At 42.3% G+C, this 19,838-nt stretch overlaps 1 protein-coding gene across 1 annotated transcript in view; it reads right to left on the reverse strand.

Moving 5' to 3' along the window:
- Positions 1 to 19,838, reverse strand: part of TENM3 (teneurin transmembrane protein 3) — a 745,099-nt gene that overhangs the window by 157,711 nt on the left and 567,550 nt on the right. Inside the window, 1 exon segment of the mRNA XM_049771415.1 lies at positions 11,276 to 11,514. Coding sequence (XP_049627372.1) covers positions 11,276 to 11,514 — 239 coding nt within the window.

The following is a 19,838-nucleotide window of genomic DNA, read 5'->3' on the forward strand; positions in this document are numbered from 1 at the left end:
TGGATAGCTACCCATGTCAGGAGTGCAGTTGCTGAATTATTTCATGCCACTGAAAAATCTACTAACAACCAGTCTTTTCAAGGTACTGTTGTTTATGGATTTGGGAACTGGGACTAGTACTCAGATAATATAAGGTTTCTTTTCAGGTTGGAAGTGGGTCTAAAATGGATCAAGGTGATGCTTGAGTACCTGGGAGCATATATTCTACCCCAAATAATAAAATTACTTAGCTGGGTAACTTGTAATTGTGAGTGTGTGAATTCTCTCTCAATAAAAATTACCAAAACAACATGGTCAAATATATTTGTGCCTAGGCAAAGGGCCAGGAATTGAGGAAACAGGTTTGGATACTACATTTTGATAAATTTAGTTATTTATTTTTCTTTTTGGGCCATACCCAGTGATGTGCTAGGGTTCCTCCTGACTCTGAACTTAGGGATCATTTCTGGTGGGCTCATGGCACCATATGGGATGCCAGGGATTCAAATTGGGTTGGCTGTATGCATAGCAAGCGCCCTCCACCTGTGCTATTGTTCTGTCTCTTTCCTCCCATTTTTTTTTTTTTGCTTAGTTTTAAGAGTAGGTGCCACTACACAGGACATTATTTGAAATTTTGGGCATCCTAGAAGTTCAGAGAAACATCAGTCAGGTTATAAAGAAATTGATATCAGCACTTCAATTTGTGCTAATTAATCCACATTCAAGTATGAGCCTCCAGCGGCAACAGCAGCATGGAGCTAACCATCCACAACAGCGTGATTTCAAGTTTGACTTTGCTGTCATTTTAACAAGTGAGAGTAAAGTCATTCCATTGTTTATTGTGGTGTGTTTAAATACCGTTTCTGGAATCTACATGCCTTTTCAAGAGCGCGCTCATGTGTGTGTGTGTGTGTGTGTGTGTGTGTGTGGTTTGGGGGTCATACCTAGTAGTACTTAGAGCTTAACATGGCTCTAACTCAGGGATCACTTCTATCAGTGCTTGGGGGAACCATTTAGGATGCCAAAGTTCAAACCCAAGTCATCTAGATACAAGGCAAGTGCCCTAATCATCGATTTATCATTCCAGCTTCTGTACTGTATATGATTTATAATATGATTTCTGGTCATTGCTCTATGTGCACAACATGGAAAATTCAAGTTGAATCCCAACTCTACATAAAAACCTGGGAGCCAGAAACAATAATCCAACTGTCTCCTCATATCACCAAGAACAGAAGCAAAAGCAATGGGAACTGACCCTCTCCTTGGTCCATACTTGGGTGAGATATTACCCATTGGTCATCTCTAACTGTCAGATGTCACCACAGAAAATCCAAAGAAGAAAAAGAAAATCAGAACCCAGAAAAAGGAGTCCAGGTACTTGCTGGTTTTAGTTTTGGGAAGGCAGTAGGTAGGCTCACATCACCATGATCCTCAAGCTGTAGCTTCTGGGATTTGGAATCTGGACCATGGACCAATCTTGGACCCCAAAAGAACCAGGCCTATTGACTTACACAGGAAATGAGTCGTTGAGGACTTTTCAATGGTGGCTTGGTAATATAAAGGAAACCCTAATGGACACTTGCCAAATAAAAGTCCTACTTACATGCTTGCAACATTTTGCAGTTAAAAGCTGGGGACATTTGGAAAAAGTGCGGGCATATATTTCTTCTTCTGGGAAGCCTGGCACCTGTAACCATACTCACAAATGGAGTTGCCATGTTCGTACTGGGCCAGCAGAGACTCTTTTCTTGAATGAGATGTAAGCTGAACTATGAAAACTCCTGGACATACCTGCCTACACAGTAGAAAGCTAGTCATCTTGGGAGGGGAGGGTTGGCCAAACCCCCATCTTGTTGAAGCCACACTTGCTGCTTCCGTTACCCAGAATCACCATTTTCCTGATGGTCCTGTTTTATCACTGATCATCTAAGATTCCCATATGGGACACCCATCTGACCAAACTTCAGGTATACCTTTTTGGGGCAGATATTATGAGAGGTTTTTGGAGTGAGTATCCAAAAAAAAAAAAGAGGACTTCCTTCTTCCAGGAAGTGTAGCTATGACCTAAAAGTCATAGTATAGGTAATAGTGCTTTGAATTTCTGGGCAATTTCATTTTTTTGATGCTATCATCCCTATGGGGACACATCAATTTAACTGAATGGACAGCTAGCAAGCAACTAGAGCTTCCTATACTTGCCACTGTATTTCATTGGGATACAATAATTTTCACAAATGTGCTTGCTATTGTACTTTTGTTCTTTCTTTTTTTAAAAAAAAACTTTCTTGTAATCAAATTCTTGTTGTTGATTTTTCCTTTCAGTTCATGATTGCCCCCAATTTAACGTTTTTTTTGCCTGTTTCACTAGTTTATCTCCCCCATTGTTTTACATTTGTTTCTTTAGTCCTAGTACCACTGTGTTTTGGTTGTTTTAATGCCTAAATTGACTGTTAGATCAAAAATTGCCTTATTACCTCTTAAATATAATCTTGTGTCTCTCCCCGCTGCAGTACAAAAATCAAACACTGCCATCACCCTAGCCTTATTAAAAGGCCTAGGTGTTATTGGTGTAAGCACAAATATTTATTCATTGGTTCATACTCTAGAATCTGCTAATGCCTTATAACTGTGGCTAAAAATGTTTACAAACTTAAAGAAGTTTACACTACTGTTGATTTTCTAGCAAAGAGTGCAGAATAACCGCCGTAGTTCAAAATTAACATTTTTTTTGAGGGAGGGGGGAATTTGTGTCATCCTTAGAGTAAAATGTTGCTTTTTAAAATAAATTCGGCTTAGCTAGAGATAGCATTCAACACATAGAGGATAATTTAGTAAATAGACAAAAAGATATAGAGCAGAGTGAGAGCTGGTACAAAAATTGGTTTTCTACCACTCCATGGATAACAACAGTGCTCCCAGCCTTTTTGGGGCCCTTCATTGGCTTTATGTTGCTAGTTTCCTTTGGTCCTTGGGCTTTTCGCAAACTCACCACCTTTGTAAAGAATCAAGTGGATGAAGCAACCAGAAAGGACTCAAAGGTTCTGTACCAACAACTATGCACCTCAGAAGACCAGCTGACACCTGACATCTCCCCTCCTGCCAACTCTCCGCCACTTAAGTTTGAAGGTATCGAGGAGCTGGCGCATAGACCTCAATCTGTGCCTTGCCAAGCTTTGGAAACGACTGAATCAAGGGTAGCAGATGCGGTGACTGGAAGCCCCACACCTCTTCACCCAGTGTGGCCAGTCCACCGAGGCATGTCTGTCCCTTCTATATTGTATACTAAACAGGGGGAGATGTGGGAGATCGAGCACCCCACATATCAAAGGAATTCTGAATGAATTTTCCACCGCCAGTCTGATTCAAGCCACAAAAGTTTGCATAGCCCCGAACCAACAGAAAACTCTGCAAATAAATTTAGCTCAGCACAAAGAATCTGGCTTAACCAGATGCCTTAACCTTTCCATGGAACCTGTTTTTGTAACTGCTCTCAAGTATGTAGTTATTGATATGTTTTTGTAAAGTTTAAATTATGATCCTTATTGCTTGCACAAAAGATAGATCTAATGGAAAATAGGCTAAACAAATAATTGTATTTGCGTAAATATCATTTAGCTATTTGTTTAAGAATTTGCTTCCCCTCCCCCCATCATGCCAGGTTCCTCTTTATCCTTCCCGCCATCAAAATGTGTTTATGCTCCCATTGGTTAAAATTGTTGTACTTGTACAAATCTGATTGGTTTATGTTTCAATCCTATGTTACTAAAATAGGCCCTGGATTGAGCTATTATGAAAGGGGCCCTTGGGCTACTGTGAAGGTTAGAAGCGCTCAGGCCATGGGGGTACTGTTGGAAAGTTGTGTGCAGAAATAATGTTAACTGTATATTAACTTCTGATCTTCAATAAAAATAAGCTATTATTAAAAAAAAGAGTAAAAAAAAGCAATAAGTTACATAAATTTAAATAATTTAATAATAATTTAGTATTTTAGATACATTTGAATAAATTTTTATCATAAAATGAAAATAAGTACTTGTAGTAATTATTTAATATATATCCAAAACATATCTTAAAAATACACGTTGTTGTGTCCCAACAATAAAACAAGAAAAAACTTATTTTAAAAAATCCATTAATTAGTCAAAGAAAATGGTATCAACTAGAAAAGGCAAAAGCAAATTTATCAAGGCTAATTAAAATGCTGTCATATAAACACATTTACACAAAATTGCTGCAAATATATCAAATATTTACATAAAGGGACACCTACTTTCCTATAAATTTCTCAAAGACTAAGAATTAGAATAGCTAAGGTCTAAAAAACTGGAGACACTGAAGATAAATGCCATTGACCAAGATATGGAATACCCACTACAATTATTTCAATTTGGATTACGGTAGTATGAACATAATTACCTACATAAACCTGGAATAAAACTAAGATTCTTCCAGAAATTATAATCAGCTCTTGACCTTAATACAATGTGAATTGAGTTACATTGAAAAGAATGAATTATGATCAACTATGTCAACTATGTGATGCATTTTCCTTAAATAAATTTAAAAAAATGAGCCTAGGATCAGACAAACTCATACATGTCTATTTTGGGTTGGACATCACTCTATCCACTGTGCTCACTCCTTCACTGCGTCTCATCCACATCATGAGGCATCTAAGAGGCAGCTCACATCTATTCTGGCTAAAGGACAGTCACTGGTCTCCCCTGGCCACTGAGTCTAAATTTAGGAACTAAAAGCAAGAGCCTCAATGCTATTTCCCTTCATGGCTCATCACACCACAAGCACTCAATGACCACGTATTTCTGGAGGAAACAGACCTGGACAAACAGAGAGAGACAATACTCATGAACAAGTCTACTTTGGGAAATGGTAGGCTCAGAACTTCACCACTCAAGGGCAAGGCAGTATCTGTAGGAGCTGGTCTGGACCCCGAGCTTGGGTCTCCTTCTCAATCCAACCCAATGATCTGTTGCTCATCAGTGAAAGCCTTTAACAAGCATCTATACCTGGAACATAAATATGGGGAATACGTGTGTCTGGACTTTCTCCCTGACCTAGTTCTCTGTTCTGGAAGACCACGAGGGCTGTTGTGGTAGACATAAGTAGGACTTTTCTGCAATGCTACTGTACTTCTTTCCACTTCATCCCCATTTTCTTTCTTATGACTGGGTCTGGGAGTCAGTAGGTGGAACAGGGTTATTGGGTGTTGGATCTCTGGTGTGATGCTGTTCTTGAACCTCCTGGCAGATAAAATCCTATAAGCTGGGGATTCTCTTTGAAGCAAAAGTTTTGAAGTTACAGCTCCAGAGATGGGGAAGGAGCACCATCTCCCTATGATTACTTCCCAATTGGGATTGACTCTGGGCTGTCTCTCACAGAGAGCTTTGGTTTAAGGAGAGATACCTATCAACACTGTGTTGCTCCAGAGACATTCCTTAGCCCTAGTATTTATGCTTATCTTCTTCCTGTTGTCTCATTCCCCCTGGCTATCCTTCTGCTATGTCTGTGACCCTGCTTCCCTGCATGTATCCCAGTTCCTCGTGTCCTATATAAACATTGTTGTGTTGGCAATGGGAATAAAGTGTCTAAGGTCTTTCCAGCTCATCAACCGGGGCAAACATACTCAGTCCCAAACACACAGGAATGGTGGAAGTTGACCCTCACTGGCTGAATGAGTCAGTATACTTGGGGGGGGGGTGGTTTCTTTTTTTTTTTTTTTTTTTTTTTTTGGGCCACACCCGGTAACGCTCAGGGGTTACTCCTGGCTATGCGCTCAGAAGTCGCTCCTGGCTTGGGGGACCATATGGGACGCTGGGGGATCGAACCGCGGTCCGTCTCCTAGGCTAGCGCAGGTAAGGCAGGCACCTTACCTCCAGCGCCACCACCTGGCCCAGAGGGGGTGGTTTCTAACCCAACACCAATCTTTTTACTGTCTAGGCCACTTCAGATGAAATAAATCTTGAAGTCACTGAGTCCTCATTGGTCAATGAAGGAAACAATGGTGAGGGGGCCTTATGCCAATGAATCAAGGACATTCACATGAAGATTTGAACACACTCCTAACTCATGATAAATTCTGAGAAAATGAGCTGTTGTGATATATTCCTGGGTGCTGTAAGATGACAGCCAGCTATTAACCCAAAACAAAGATGTTCCCCCAACTTCTTCTTTCCTTTTTGCCTAGTCCTTTGATATGTAAAAGTCTACCTAGATCTTATTACTCCAACCCCCTATCGGTTTAATTTTATGCTGAGAATAAAGAAAAGCCAGTCTGGCTTTGGTGCTCAAAGATACCATGAGGCAAGAGGCAAACCACCTCCATGATTCTTTCCTGACTGGCTTTATTTATTAATTATATTTAATAAAATAATTTTATTACTTGATCCATAATTTAAATCCATGATCCATTTATTTATTTATTTATTTTGGTTTTTGGTTCATACCCGGCAGCGCTAAGGGGTCACTTCTGGCTCTACACTCAGAAATTGCTCCTGGCTGGCTTGGGGGACCACATGGGATGCCGGGATTCGAACCACCATCCATCTGAAGGCAAGGCAAATGGCCTACCTCCATGCTATTCCTCTGGCCCCCAAACCCATAATTTATTAATAAATGCCTCACTTATTATTATTTTTTTTGGTTTTTGGGCCACACCTGGTAACGCTCAGGGGTTACTCCTGGCTATGCGCTCAGAAGTCGCTCCTGGCTTGGGGGACCATATGGGATGCCGGGGGATGGAACTGCGGTCCATCCTAGGCTAGTGCTGGCAAGGCAGACACCTTACTTCTAGCGCCACCGCGCCAGCCCCAAAATGCCTCATTTATTAATCCCTGCTTCTTTAGACCTGTACACCTGGGGTGGAAATATGTATGCATGGTATTTTATAACCTGGGGATTTATTTTACAGGGTGTTCCACTCTCACCCCATTCCCTGTCTTCAGACTCTGGAGGATTCCTTTTCAAGAAGACCATCTGCTTAACACTCTGGCATCCAACCCAATGTACTGAATGGGTCTTAGTCTTTTAAATAGACTCTACTAGTCCAAGTCTCCTCAACATCAGAGACTCTGTTTTATGTTTTGGGACCACATCCGGCGGTGCTCAGGGGTTATTTCTGGCTCTGTGCTCAGGAATAACTCCTAGTAGGCTTGGGGGACCATAAGGGATGCTGGAGAACTAACCTAAGTCGGCACATGCAAGGCAAATACCCTTCCCACTGTGCTATCGCTTGGGTCCCAGGCTCTGCTACATTATGCATCCAGAATAACTGCTAAGAGAGATCACGCTGGGAGTGGGGGTCTGTGGCATGTCCCACACTGGCCTCTGGACTGTTAGAATGAAGTGCTCATTCAAACCTGAACTGAAAATCCCTAGAACACACAAAGAAAATATAATTCAAATCAAAGAATAACATTAGAGTAAGTAAATAAGGATTTACAGGCCCGGTTAAAGTACTGAGCCAACAAAAAGGACAAATCTCATGATACAAACATCAACTTTGGAAAACCAGATGCTAATTAAGTTAAGAAATTAGAAACGTGTAACACACATGGTAACTTATGCATGTCTAAAATAAGAACATATTTGCAAAGTGAGATTAAAAGGAGAGAGAAAATATTCCAAGAGAAAATTGGGGTGTCAAACAAGGTTGTTCACATATCACACATAGAAACATACCAGTGGCCACTGAGTAACTGAAAAGACCCTCAGAACCACTAGCCATAATGAAAACAACCATGAACTGTTCGAATCAAAGACATATGCAGGGGTTAAAAAATTGCTAAGAAAAGAAAATCTCGCTCAGCAGCAGTATTGGTCAATGGACAGAGATAGAAGGAGGGACAATAATTTGGTCCATCATTTTGCCAAATTTGAAACAGTCCCACATCAGTACAGGGCACTTTCCCCCCTGAGAACTGATTCCAGTGAACTATGGAATTCTGAATTTGACTAATTTTTTGCAATGGCTAAATAAAATAAAATAATAGGCACAAAATGTCTAATAAGTGAGAATGGTACAACTGCATGGAGAACCATGGCATTCTAAGAATGGAGAGTACAAAATCTATTCATAATATATCTATGAAATCAGCCTTGTCTGGAATATAACTAATGCAACTGATAACTAATAGATTCTAGCCTATATGCATGGAAAAGAATTGCAAATTATCTGCCTTTGGGAAACCTTCATAGCCTTCCTGGAGTTTCTGGCATTCAACAGGAAGAGGAAAACTAGCAAGCATTTCTCATCTGGACCACTTCACAAAGTGGTCTTCTTTCAAAAAACCTCTTCAGCTTCCTTCTCTGTCCTTCTCTTCCCCTGACTGCAAGTGAGAATCAGAAAATACTCCAAAAGAGAGAACACCCCCAAGGTATTGCTTTTACTTATTTTTCAAGGCTCTGTCTTTGCCCTGGCAGTGGGCAAGAGAGAAGGAGAAGGGAGAACTACGTTCAAGGAGGGGAGCATTTTTATTAAAGGTGGAGTCTTTAATAAATAAATTCAATAAATAAATGAATAAATAAATAAAGGGAGGCCTGAGTGATAACACAGTAGGGAGGGTGTTTGCCTTACATGTGGTCCACCAGAGTTTGATCCCTGGCATCCCAGGATACATACCCCAGGCATCCCCTGAGCCTACAAGGAGTAAATTTTGAGCACGACCCAAGAGGAACCCCTGAGCATCAGCAGGTGTGATACCCAAACCAAAATAAATGAATAAATAAATAAAATAAAATAAAAAAGGTTGAGCCATAGATGCTGCTGCTCTGCCAATGACTCCAGGGTCTATGGGTCACCTCCTTCCCTCTCTCCCTTCTCTCTTACACCCTCCCATTGTCCCTCCCCCTTATGTACCCAATCAAATGCTTCTCCAAAACAAGTTCTTGCTCTGCTGTTCTAGAACAGAGGGTGGCACTTGAGTTAGAACAAATTAATTTCTCAGGCTACCTGGTGAAGAAATGCAATTCTGTCCCTTATCTAAGGGGAAAAAAATCATCCCAGGAGCATAATGGTGTTCAGAGCACATAAGGGCCAGAGCAGTCTAAGTGGATCTGTGCTTAATGAAAGGAGGAGATAATTCTTTGATGATAGAAGTAATTCTAGCCAGATAACACTTGGGTGGCACCGCAGTAATTTGAAGCACAATAACTAGATCATAAAAAATGCTCAATACGGAGTTGGTATGTTGGCTCAAGCTCAGAGGTATCTTAATTGCATCACTGTATGTTTCCATGTGGGGAAAAATAAAACCCAAACAAGAAATTTACATTTTGGTGCTGGTTAGGATCTGGCAAGAGTAAAAACAGGCAACTGGGGAAAAAGAATGAGAACGTTTTGAATTTTTATTTTGAATTCTAATACGTGACCATATTCACCTATGATTATCTTGAGGGGGAAAAAAAAGGATGTTTCACAAATCACAGAGACTGAATCTTACTCTGAAATTCTATTTCCTGCCAGTCACAGAATGTAAGAGTCATTCATCAGCAACAGAGCTAGGGTTTAACATCATCAACAGGGGCCAGATAGGGAGCACAGTGGGTAAAGAAAGGAAAACATTTGTCTTGCACATGGTCAAGCTGGGTTCAACCCTAGGTACCATATATGGTTCCCAAAACTCTTCAGGAGGTATCCTGATGAGCTGAGAGCCAAAAGTAACAGGTGTACCCCCCAAACCCAAACCCAAACTCCAAATATTCAACTGGCAGGACATAGAGGACTTGGCATCAGAAAGGAGGCCAACAAACACTGGCATCACAGGCACAGAATTCCAGCTCCCGCCATGTTTATCTGAGGTCCCTTGCATGCACTAGAGTAAAAAAATAATCATCTCCGAATCTGCATATTTACTGGACTCTGCCCCATTTGCAGGTGCGGTGGGTTTCATGGGATATTTTGCCTTTTAGAACCACCGAGAAAATACCGCAGCCGCACACTGCGGGGAATATGCAAATAATAGATGCAGCCAACGCAGATATATTTGTGAACAGCTGGGCCCTTTCTGGATGGAAACTCGCCCTGTCTCTACAGACTGATTCCAGATGCAGAAATAGTCCTCACTGACCTGGGACCTGTAAACCCGCTGCAGATGGTTGCAAATGTGTGTGGTCTCAGCAAAGGGACAAGTTTATCGATACACATCAGACCCTCTTTCCCAGGAGGCAATACACAGAAATTAAGTTTTCATCTTGCATTTCACTTCTGCTGGGGAGCCCAAGGTGCAGTATGAAGCCCTCTGAGGAAACAAGAGGCAGTTCCACGTGAGGTGGGCAAGGGTGCCCCAAACTATTAGCCATGTCTATCTAACACATGCCTTGAGTTGGAAGTAATCCTGCCTGTGTGCGATCTGCGTCTGCAAGTATCACCAAGCACATGAGATCTACAGCTCCATTTTCCTCTCACAGATGGCGGCTCAATTCCTTTCGTCCCTTCCCAAATGTGCCAACTTCTCCTCACAGTGCCCTTCCTTCTGGTTACCAGCAAAGGAAAACCTACACGATCTATGAGAATAGATGAAAACTCTACCATGTCACATGTCACGGAATTAGTTACTTTTCACATGGGTCAGTTCAGACCCAGACAGACAACATGATTTTCCTGGTTAAGACAAAAGCTCGGGCCCGGAGAGATAGCACAGTGGCGTTTACCTTGCAAGCAGCTGATCCAAGGACTAAAGGTGGTTGGTTCGAATCCTGGTGTCCCATATATGGTTCCCCGTGCCTGCCAGGAGCTATTCCTGAGCAGACAGCCAGGAATAACCCCTGAGCACCACTGGGTGTGGCCCAAAAACAAAAACAAAAACAAAAACAAAAAAAGACAAAAGCTCAGGATTTAGGCAGCAGTAGCATCTGGGAAGGTAAGTTTCACTTTTGAGGGGTCAGAGCAGTGACACAAGTGGTAAAGCGTCTGCCTTGCCCGTGGTAGCATAGGACAGACTGTGGTTCAATCCCCGGGTGTCCCATATGGTCCCCCAAGCCAGGAGCAATTTCTGAGCGCATAGTCAGGAGTAACCCCTGAGCATCACCAGGTGTGGTCCAAAAACCAAAAAAAAAAAGTTTCACCTATGAAACGTATAAGACTCACATTGTTACAAGACTTATATTATAACATTGTACATTGTTACATTGCACTTACAGAGTTCCATTGTTTCCTTTCCCCCAAAAATGGGATCTTGTAATCAACTTCTTAGCCAAATACATTCAATTAAGTTGCAGACAATGACCCAACAATGCCTGGTCCCAATGGGCATAGAAAACAAGCTGGGATTCTTACCTATAAAATAGGACAGGAGAATGGCCAGGAGCACAGAGACACCTACGGCACACAGCGCGGTACATTTCCAACTACAGTACTTCGAAGACTTCTTGAACTTAAAAGCACTTCTTGAAAGGGTATTTCTGGGCAGCGGCCGAGTAGGCGGCGAGTAGACGGAGCCAGAAGCCATTGTGTACCCCGGGGTTGCAGTACTGAACAGTGGCGTTGTCCCTGTTCCTGTTTTGAATAGGAAATGCCTGTGGAACAGGAGAAGAACATTGTCAAGGTGCAAATTATGATTAAAACACAAGCTATCTAATCAGACAATACAGCAGGGAGAGCGTTTGCTTTGCATGCAGCTGACGCAGGTTCGATCCCCAGTACCCCATAAGGTCCCCCAGAAATGTCTGGAGTGAGTTATAAGCACAGAGCCAGGAGTGAGCCCTGAGCAACTCAGGGTGTGGCCTCAAATCAAACAAAAAACTACAAGCTCTAAGTAGAGCTGTGTATCATTTCCCCACTCTTTTTCTCTAAAACATGCATATCATATGTTTTGAAACATTCTAAATTTAAAAATATTAATAAAAAACTACATACTAGGGCCTGGAGAGATAGCACAGGGGTGTTTGCCTTGCAAGCAGCTGATCCAGGACCAAAGGTGGTTGGTTCGAATCCCGGTGTCCCATATGGTCCCCTGTGCCTGCCAGGAGCTATTTCTGAGCAGACAGCCAGGAGTAACCCCTGAGCACCGCTGGGTGTGACCCAAAAACCAACCAACCAAACAAACAAAAAACTACATACTAGACCAATTCTAGAAGAGGCTCTGAAGAAAGAGATGGAATTTGAATGCAAAATGCAGGATGATTTGCTGCTCCTTCCCACAGCCTTTGTGGGAAATGACAATGTACCATTTCCCGAATTACCATATTTTTCATACCATAAGATGCAACCCCCTACCCAGATGGGGGAAAATGTCTGTGTCTTATGGAGTGAATGCTGCCTGGAACTGAAGCCTGAGTGTAGGGCAGGAGAGTATATACTAACCGCTTGACATCTACAGTGTTATGTTCCCTTTATTGTGCAGACCATACCACATAGTAAGCGCAATCAGGTTAAAGCACTTTCATCGTCACATAGAGAGAGAGCTTTTGTTTAAGACTATTTATTTTTTAAAATAAAACTGAAAAGTATTAAAAAGTATTTTTTTTTAATTTTCTGGTGTAAAAAAAAAAGAGTTAGGTAAATATGTTTAACCAGCTGTGGACCGATGTGTTTTAAATATACTTTGGCCTTACAGACTGGTTGTTCCAAGCTGCTATCTCCTAACGGCATCTCACATTGCATTTATTAAATACTTTAGCACATCATTTGCTTTAGAATATTTTTTTTCTTGTTTTTCTCATCTAAAAACTATGTGCGTCTTATGGTCAGGTGTGTCTTATAGAGCGAAAAATACAGTAAACTCGATTTTGAAAATTCTCCTTAGGAGCCACCTTTAAGAACATTTTCAGGAATGAGAATGCTGTGAGCAGGGCACTTGCCAAGCACATGTTTGTTCCAAGTTCAATCCCTGGCATCACATATTTCACCCAGCATTACCAGGAGTGATCCCTGAGGGAAGAGCCTTGAGTATCGTCAGGACATGAGTGGCCCCCAAACAAGACAAAACCTTCTCATTTTGCTTAGCAAAACATCTCAGTCCTTCATATATGTGCTCATGATTCTGTGGGCCCACCTGTGTATGCTGTCTCAAAGTCCGATTTACTTTCCCATGGCCATGGGAAAGGCCAACCATTGCCCCTCCACCAGCAACCAGAACTATCAAGCCCAAACACATGCAGTTGGGCAGAGCTCCAGAAATGAGGACCAGTTCTGGGGTTAGTCACAGAATGCCACAAATTTAACACTAATGAGATAGATACATAGAGAGAGAAGAAATGAACATGATTACCTTACACTTGGCCACCCCCAACATTGCATAAAGTCCCCTGGATGCTACCAAAAGGGCCATATAAGGGCCATGTGTGATTTGGTGGTTCTGGTTTTCAAAATTCCTTCAAGAACAACAAGACAGATGTAACCATGAGACTGAGCAACATGCGATCTGTTTGAAAACACTGAGGCACGATTGAGAACTCACTCTGTGAATATAAATGACACCGAAAGTGCTCTCTGGAGTTTCTGCACTGACTAATGATTCCAAGAGGAAAAGAATTGCGCTTTTTTTTTTTTTTTGAGGGTGCACTGACCAGCTATTTCCAAAGCACAGGTCCCTGGGCCTGTATCACAAGGTACCTTGGAGAGAAAGCATGCCCTGGGTAACTCGGAGACAGGCCAGCAGGTGCCTCGAATCCTAGGTTTCCACATGGCAGTACAGAAAGCCAAGATTCATGCTAACAAACCAAAGGTGCCATTTGTCTGAGGTTGCCTGTTTGGGGGGGACGGGACGGCCTAGAACTAAACTGAAATATGTTAAAATGCACCCGCTCAAAAAAAACAACACCTTTTGGACCTGATACTGAGAAGACATTCGGCAGAAACATCTCTGCTAGGGTGGAAGGATGTGTTTTATCTGAACTGGGTGAAAATCTTCATTTCCCTATCCAGACTAGATGATTCTTTGCCAAGGCCACAGCTCTTTCCGTGGCCATACATCAGCCATGAGCACTGGCGCCCCATGATTAATGCCCTATCCATCTTCATGCCCCACACTTCCTTCTCCGGCTTCCATGTCTGAGATACAGATGCTCAGCTATGCCTCAGCATCTGCAAATATTTAATGCACCCATAAATGAATATGGAAGTGCAGCCCCAGAAGCGAGATGCAGAGTGGCTCAGGTCTTGTGCTATGGGCTAGTAGGGGCTTGGTGGACCAAACTCGGGGGGCACATCCTCTGTTTTTCTAAACTTGCTCTCAGTCACATGAGCTCTTTCTTTGTCCCTGGGGGATTATTTGTTTTGTTTTGGGATCATATTTGGTGGTGCTCAGGACTTACTCTTGGCTCTGTGCTCAGGGCTCAAAAATCTTTGGTAGTGCAGGGAAGTGAACTAGAATTGGCTGCCTGCAGACAAGTTAGGCATCTTAAGCCCTGTGCTAACTTTCTGGCCTGCCTTATAGTTCTTTATTTCGAGGGGTGGGGGGCTCAGAATAATGTTCAGGGTTAGTCCTGGCTCAGGAATCACTCCTGGTGATCAGGGGACCAAATAGGGTGCTGCTGATTGAACCCAGGGCAGCCACCTGCAAGGCAAGAATCCTCCTCCCCTTTATGCTATATCTCTCCAGTCCCACTGGCTTCTATTTCTACCATGTGCAGTTATATCTTCCCAAGGACCAGGCCACCCATTGAAACTAAGTAGGGACAAAAACCAGCTCGCTTCACCTTTCATGCCAGTCTAGTCTCAATCTTGTGGTCCCTTTGATCCCTCACTCCTTGAAGTCTCTTTATCTGTTGGATTTGTGTCATTTTTATTTTATTTAATTAATTTATTTTGGGGGGGGGAGGGACACCCAGCAGTGCTCAGAGTTTACTCTCGGTTCTGCGCTCAGAAATTGCTTCCTGGCATGTTCAGGAGATCATACTGGATGCTGGGGATAGAACTCAGGTTGGTCCTAGGTCGAGGCAAACAAACTACTCTGGCCCCAGGGGTCATTTTTAAATTCTTCACCCAGGAGTGTACTTAGTAGCAAATCTGCTTCTTCCTTCCTTCTTATTTTCTGAATGGAAAACTGCTGAGTTCTTCCACTTTCCTCTTTTTTCTCTGTCTCTGTCTCTTTCTCAGGTTTTTGGGTCACACCCTGAAATGCCCAGGGGTTACTCTTGGCTCTGTACTCAGGAATTACTCCTGCAGTTCTTAGGGGACTATATGGGATCAAATCTAGGTCAGCCCATGTGCAAGGAAAGTGCCTTCCCCACTTGACTATCACTTGGGATCCACCTTGTCCACCTTATGATGTATTTGGCAGAGAAGAGGCAAAAGTACATTTTCTCCTCATACTCCTGTACCCCCAGTGGGTCCCAAAGCCTAAACCCAAGGCTCCCTCATTCCAAGCCTGTGCCCAGCCTTCCGGGTCTTCTCCCCAGTGCCTGAGTATGTTCCCATCACACGACTTCTCTTCACCTCTCCCACTCCAGGATGCCAGTCCTTAAACATGAATTGTCCTGTAGACTAGACTCCCCTCAATACTCACTGGCAACCACATCTACTCACCTCGGTTTCCCTACACCTGCTCCTTCCATTCCCCATCCATCCTCCACCCCCAGTTCCAATACTTAGAGAAGTCCCTATTTTCCTATAATTGCTCACCTTGGGTTGATTTCATTTTTCTAAGAACCACAAGTTCACTATCACAACAGAGGGGAAATCTACTCTGATTTCTGAGAATTACTTCAAATGTGCCTTTTGGGGTGCTCCCAGTTATTTTTCAGGGGGACCTGGGAACATTCCCAATGATACCTGGTGTAGCTGTATGGGCTGGACAGCTGTATGTATGGTCATAATCGGGGATGAAGTATAGCTCTCTGGGGGGAGGGTCATCTGAGGATTAAATTTGGGGCCTCAGGGCCGGTGAGGTGGCGCTAGAGGTAAGGTGTCTGCCTTGCAAGTACTAGCCAAAGAAGGACCATGGTTCCATCCCCCGGCGTCCCATATGGTCCCCCCAAGCCAGGGACAATTTCTGAGCACTTAGCCAGGAGTAACCCCTGAGCATCAAACGGGTGTGACCCCCACAAAAAAACCCAAAAACCAAAAACAAAACAAATTTGGGGCCTCAATTGCCGGCCATGTACCCCAGTCCTCTGAGCTGTCTCTCCAACTCTACATGACACTTTTCTATATTGGTTTCATACATCTGATGGACAGACCAGCACACATTAAAAACAGATGGATATGGAGAGTATTATGCTGAGTGAACTGAGTCAGAAGGAGAATGGGACAGACATTGAATGATAGCACTCATTTATGGGCTAGAAGAAAAAAAATAGTATGGAAATAATATCCAGAGACAAAAGAGATGAGGGCCAGGAGGACAAGTCCATGAGAAGAAGCTTGTCACAAAAAGCGGGGAAGTGGAATGAAGGTAGAGAAGGGACCACTTGAACAGTGAGAGTTGGAAATGGCTCCTCTGGACAAGAACTGGGTGCTGGAAAGAGGGAAAGAGATAGGCATGATCCTCCTTTATTAACAACAGTGAAAACAACAGTGTCTGAAAGGAAAAATAAGAAGGGGGGATAAAATATTTGCTTCAGAGGCAGATGGGGGTGGAAGGTGGGAGGGAAACTGGGGACACTGGTGGTAGGAAATGTGCCCTGGTGAAAGGTGTTGGACATTATATGACTGAAACTCAATCATGAACAACTTTGTAATCATTGTGTTTAAAGTAATTATAAATAAACTTAACAAGGTATGTGACCAAAAACAAACCAAAAACCCATCCTAATGCCAAGTACAAAGCTACATCTGTGATATGAGGAAGGTCTAAGTTACACGATATTGCCAGGACAGAAACAGGTGGAGGAGATCCCTTTGTTTTCAGCAAATACCCACAACTGTGGATTCCTCTCAGGCCAAGAGCATTGCTCTCAGAGAAACCCAAGTGAAAAGCACACTGCCTTTCAGCGTTATTCACAGGAGTTCGAGTTCGAGTTCTATTCTTACTGGGACATTTGGAGAAAAACTAAAAGGTCAAAACCAAAGCAAGTGTGGAAGCACTGAATCAAATTCTAATTAACTTCATACTTGGTGCTCTTCTCAGAAAAGAGATTTTTTTCCTTCTTCAATATTTTATATAGTGTTAAAAACCCATTTAGAGAACAAACAAAGCCAGTGATTGGAATAAAATGAGCAGAGTATTTAGCGCTTAGGGTCTGTCCCCCCAAAGACACTGCACAGGCTTTTAATTATGGCAAGAGAACACCTGGGAATGGTTCTATTGTCTCCGACCTGTTGTATTCCTTGGGGAGAAAGAAATGCAGGTTTTCTTTCTTTCCTTCCATTCTGTGGGGCACAAAGAGGGTCATTTCCAACAAACTACATGTGAAATATTCTAATGAAACATCTCCCCGCCTGCTTCGTGACTGTTTTTCTGTGTTTCTAGGCAAATCAGTAAATAATTTACCCAGGCAGGAGTTTCTTCTGGTAAGATGCACTGCATTTGAAGACCCAGGAGGAAAAAAAAATAGCTGAGTTTTCTTTGGCCAAAAAGCACTACTTTTTCCCAATCCAATGCCTTCACTTAAGAGTTAAGGAAATTTTAAGGTAGAGTGGTTCCTTTTCCTCCAGGCAAAATAGAACTTTCGGGATTTAAGAGGCTTATTAAAGTTCTCACAAGATTTCCTCAACATCAAACGACTCTTCTGAAATGACATTTCCAGATCTAAAGCACACGCGCCCCACACTGGATTAAATTTACCTGAAAATAGATGAAGGCTAAAATTAACTACTGGGTTTCAAAGCATTTTAGCCAAAACAAAGACTGGGCTGCCTTGAATTCAACTTAAAATCATCTTGAAAATGGCCAACGCCCTCCCATCCCTCAATTATTGTGATACCCTTCATGTTTCCTATAGTTCATTATCAACTATTAGCTCATCTCCTCATGGATAGGCTATTTCTTAACTATGACAGAACTTCAAAAAATAAATAATGTAGTATTTATTTACAAGCCTATATTTGAATGAAATGAGACTAACCACCATCCAAGTACTGCCTGAATACAGAAAATTGTTTCTTTACTTTATTATCATGGATTTCCACCGTCAGACCCTCAAATCTATTCTAAAGCCATCATGTCTAGTTAGGGACATGCCTGCATAGATGATGAAGAAAGGTGGAGACGGGTTCTGCTGGAGAAAGGTCACATTCACAGCCACTACTACACCGAAGACAAAAGAAACTGCTGAGAACAACGCCCTGCTCGTAGTCCACGCTGATTCCTGATATATTTTCCTTAACCTTTGCGCAGCTGTGAATTTTCTTTTGGTTTGTTTGTTGGGTGACACCTGACTGCTGTGCTAAGTCAGGGCTTACTCTTGGCTCTGTCTTTAGGGATCACTCCTGGCCTTGAAGGGGGGGCCACAAGAGGTGGCAAGAATTTAAACCCAGGTCAGTTGTGTGCAAAGCAAAGGTCCTAACCACCATTCTATTGCTCTGGCCTCAGGTTGCTGGGAATTTTTGAGAAGCAGTACCTGGACACTGTCCAGAACAGGAATCATCCCTGCACACCACACACACACACACACACACACACACACACACACACACACATCTATCTTACATGTGAAAACATACACACCTCTCTTACGTGTGAAAACAGGTCAAGTGAATGAAACTGGTCATCATACATTTGGCCTGGGACATAATTAGGTCTATTGGTGTGGCACCCCACTTTGAGAATTGCTTCCTTTGCACTACAGGCCTGTAGCTACATGTCCAGATTATAGAAAGTGCAATATGCCTACTGGAAACCCAGCACACCATTGGCTCACTTGAAGGCATTGCTGTACAATAAACACTATTTGCACCAGATGCAACTGGACATCAGCATCTGAGGCCCTTGTTATATGCTACCTGGATTTTGGGCTCTTAACTTCTAGCATCTGAGTTCACTGTTCTTCCCTTTCATTTCACTCTTTGTTGAGAAGGGGGCATTTCCACAGCCTTCCGAATCTTACTATTATCTGAGTTACAGTGCTAGCTCCATGTCCTCCAAATAAGTTTCTGGTCATACTTATCTATATTTCTATGTGTTTATTAACTATCCCCCCAAATACTATTTTATTCTGCAAGTACTTTCTTCAGGGTCTAATCTCTCTTTTTCTTTTTTCCTCCCTGAAGTTAGTATTTGGATTTGTGATTCTTGTAGAAACCTAGCTGATAATTCACCATGGATATTTATAACTGCTCCAGTGGTATCATGAGTGTTTTCCTGACATGATATACTATTTTTCTACTCTGAACCTTTCTGCCAGGAGTAGTCACTATTTTTATTCTTTCATGATGACTTTAATTTCACACCTGTATCAAAATCTATCTAGGAGAGAAAGAGCTCAGTTTAATCACTCTTTTAATCTATTAGAAGCTTCCAGAAAATTCAACTCTAAATATTTTTAAAAGCACTAAGATTTTGTGTGCATACACACACACACACACACACACTCACACACACACACACACACACACAGAATCCCCCCCCCTTCTCTACTATGTGCCATTTTAAAAAGAAAAAAAAAAGAAATAAAAATATTTTCCTGCACAGCATGGCTGATTCCCAACTTTTCTTCTTCTTTGAAGATGTGGATAAAACAGAGGCAGTCAAGGAGGGCTTCCTGAGGTGGCTAGTGAGGATGGGCCAACACACCCCACAAAGAAGGAAGCGGGGCTCTGATCTACAAAACAACATGATAAAAAGAAAAGTCTCTTCCTGGGGTTCAGAGGGAGCAGAATTCCAACATAATTGGGGGGAAAATCCTACCCAGAAGTCTCATTATGACAGCTAGAGAGAAAGTTGTTTCTTTCATCCTTTAGATATTATTTTAAAACAGGCTTTCAAGAAGAACAGGAGAAAAGAAAAATTCTTGTGTGT

The sequence above is a fragment of the Suncus etruscus genome, chromosome 4 (genome assembly GCF_024139225.1).
Source record: "Suncus etruscus isolate mSunEtr1 chromosome 4, mSunEtr1.pri.cur, whole genome shotgun sequence".
Classification (NCBI taxonomy): Eukaryota; Metazoa; Chordata; class Mammalia; order Eulipotyphla; family Soricidae; genus Suncus; species Suncus etruscus.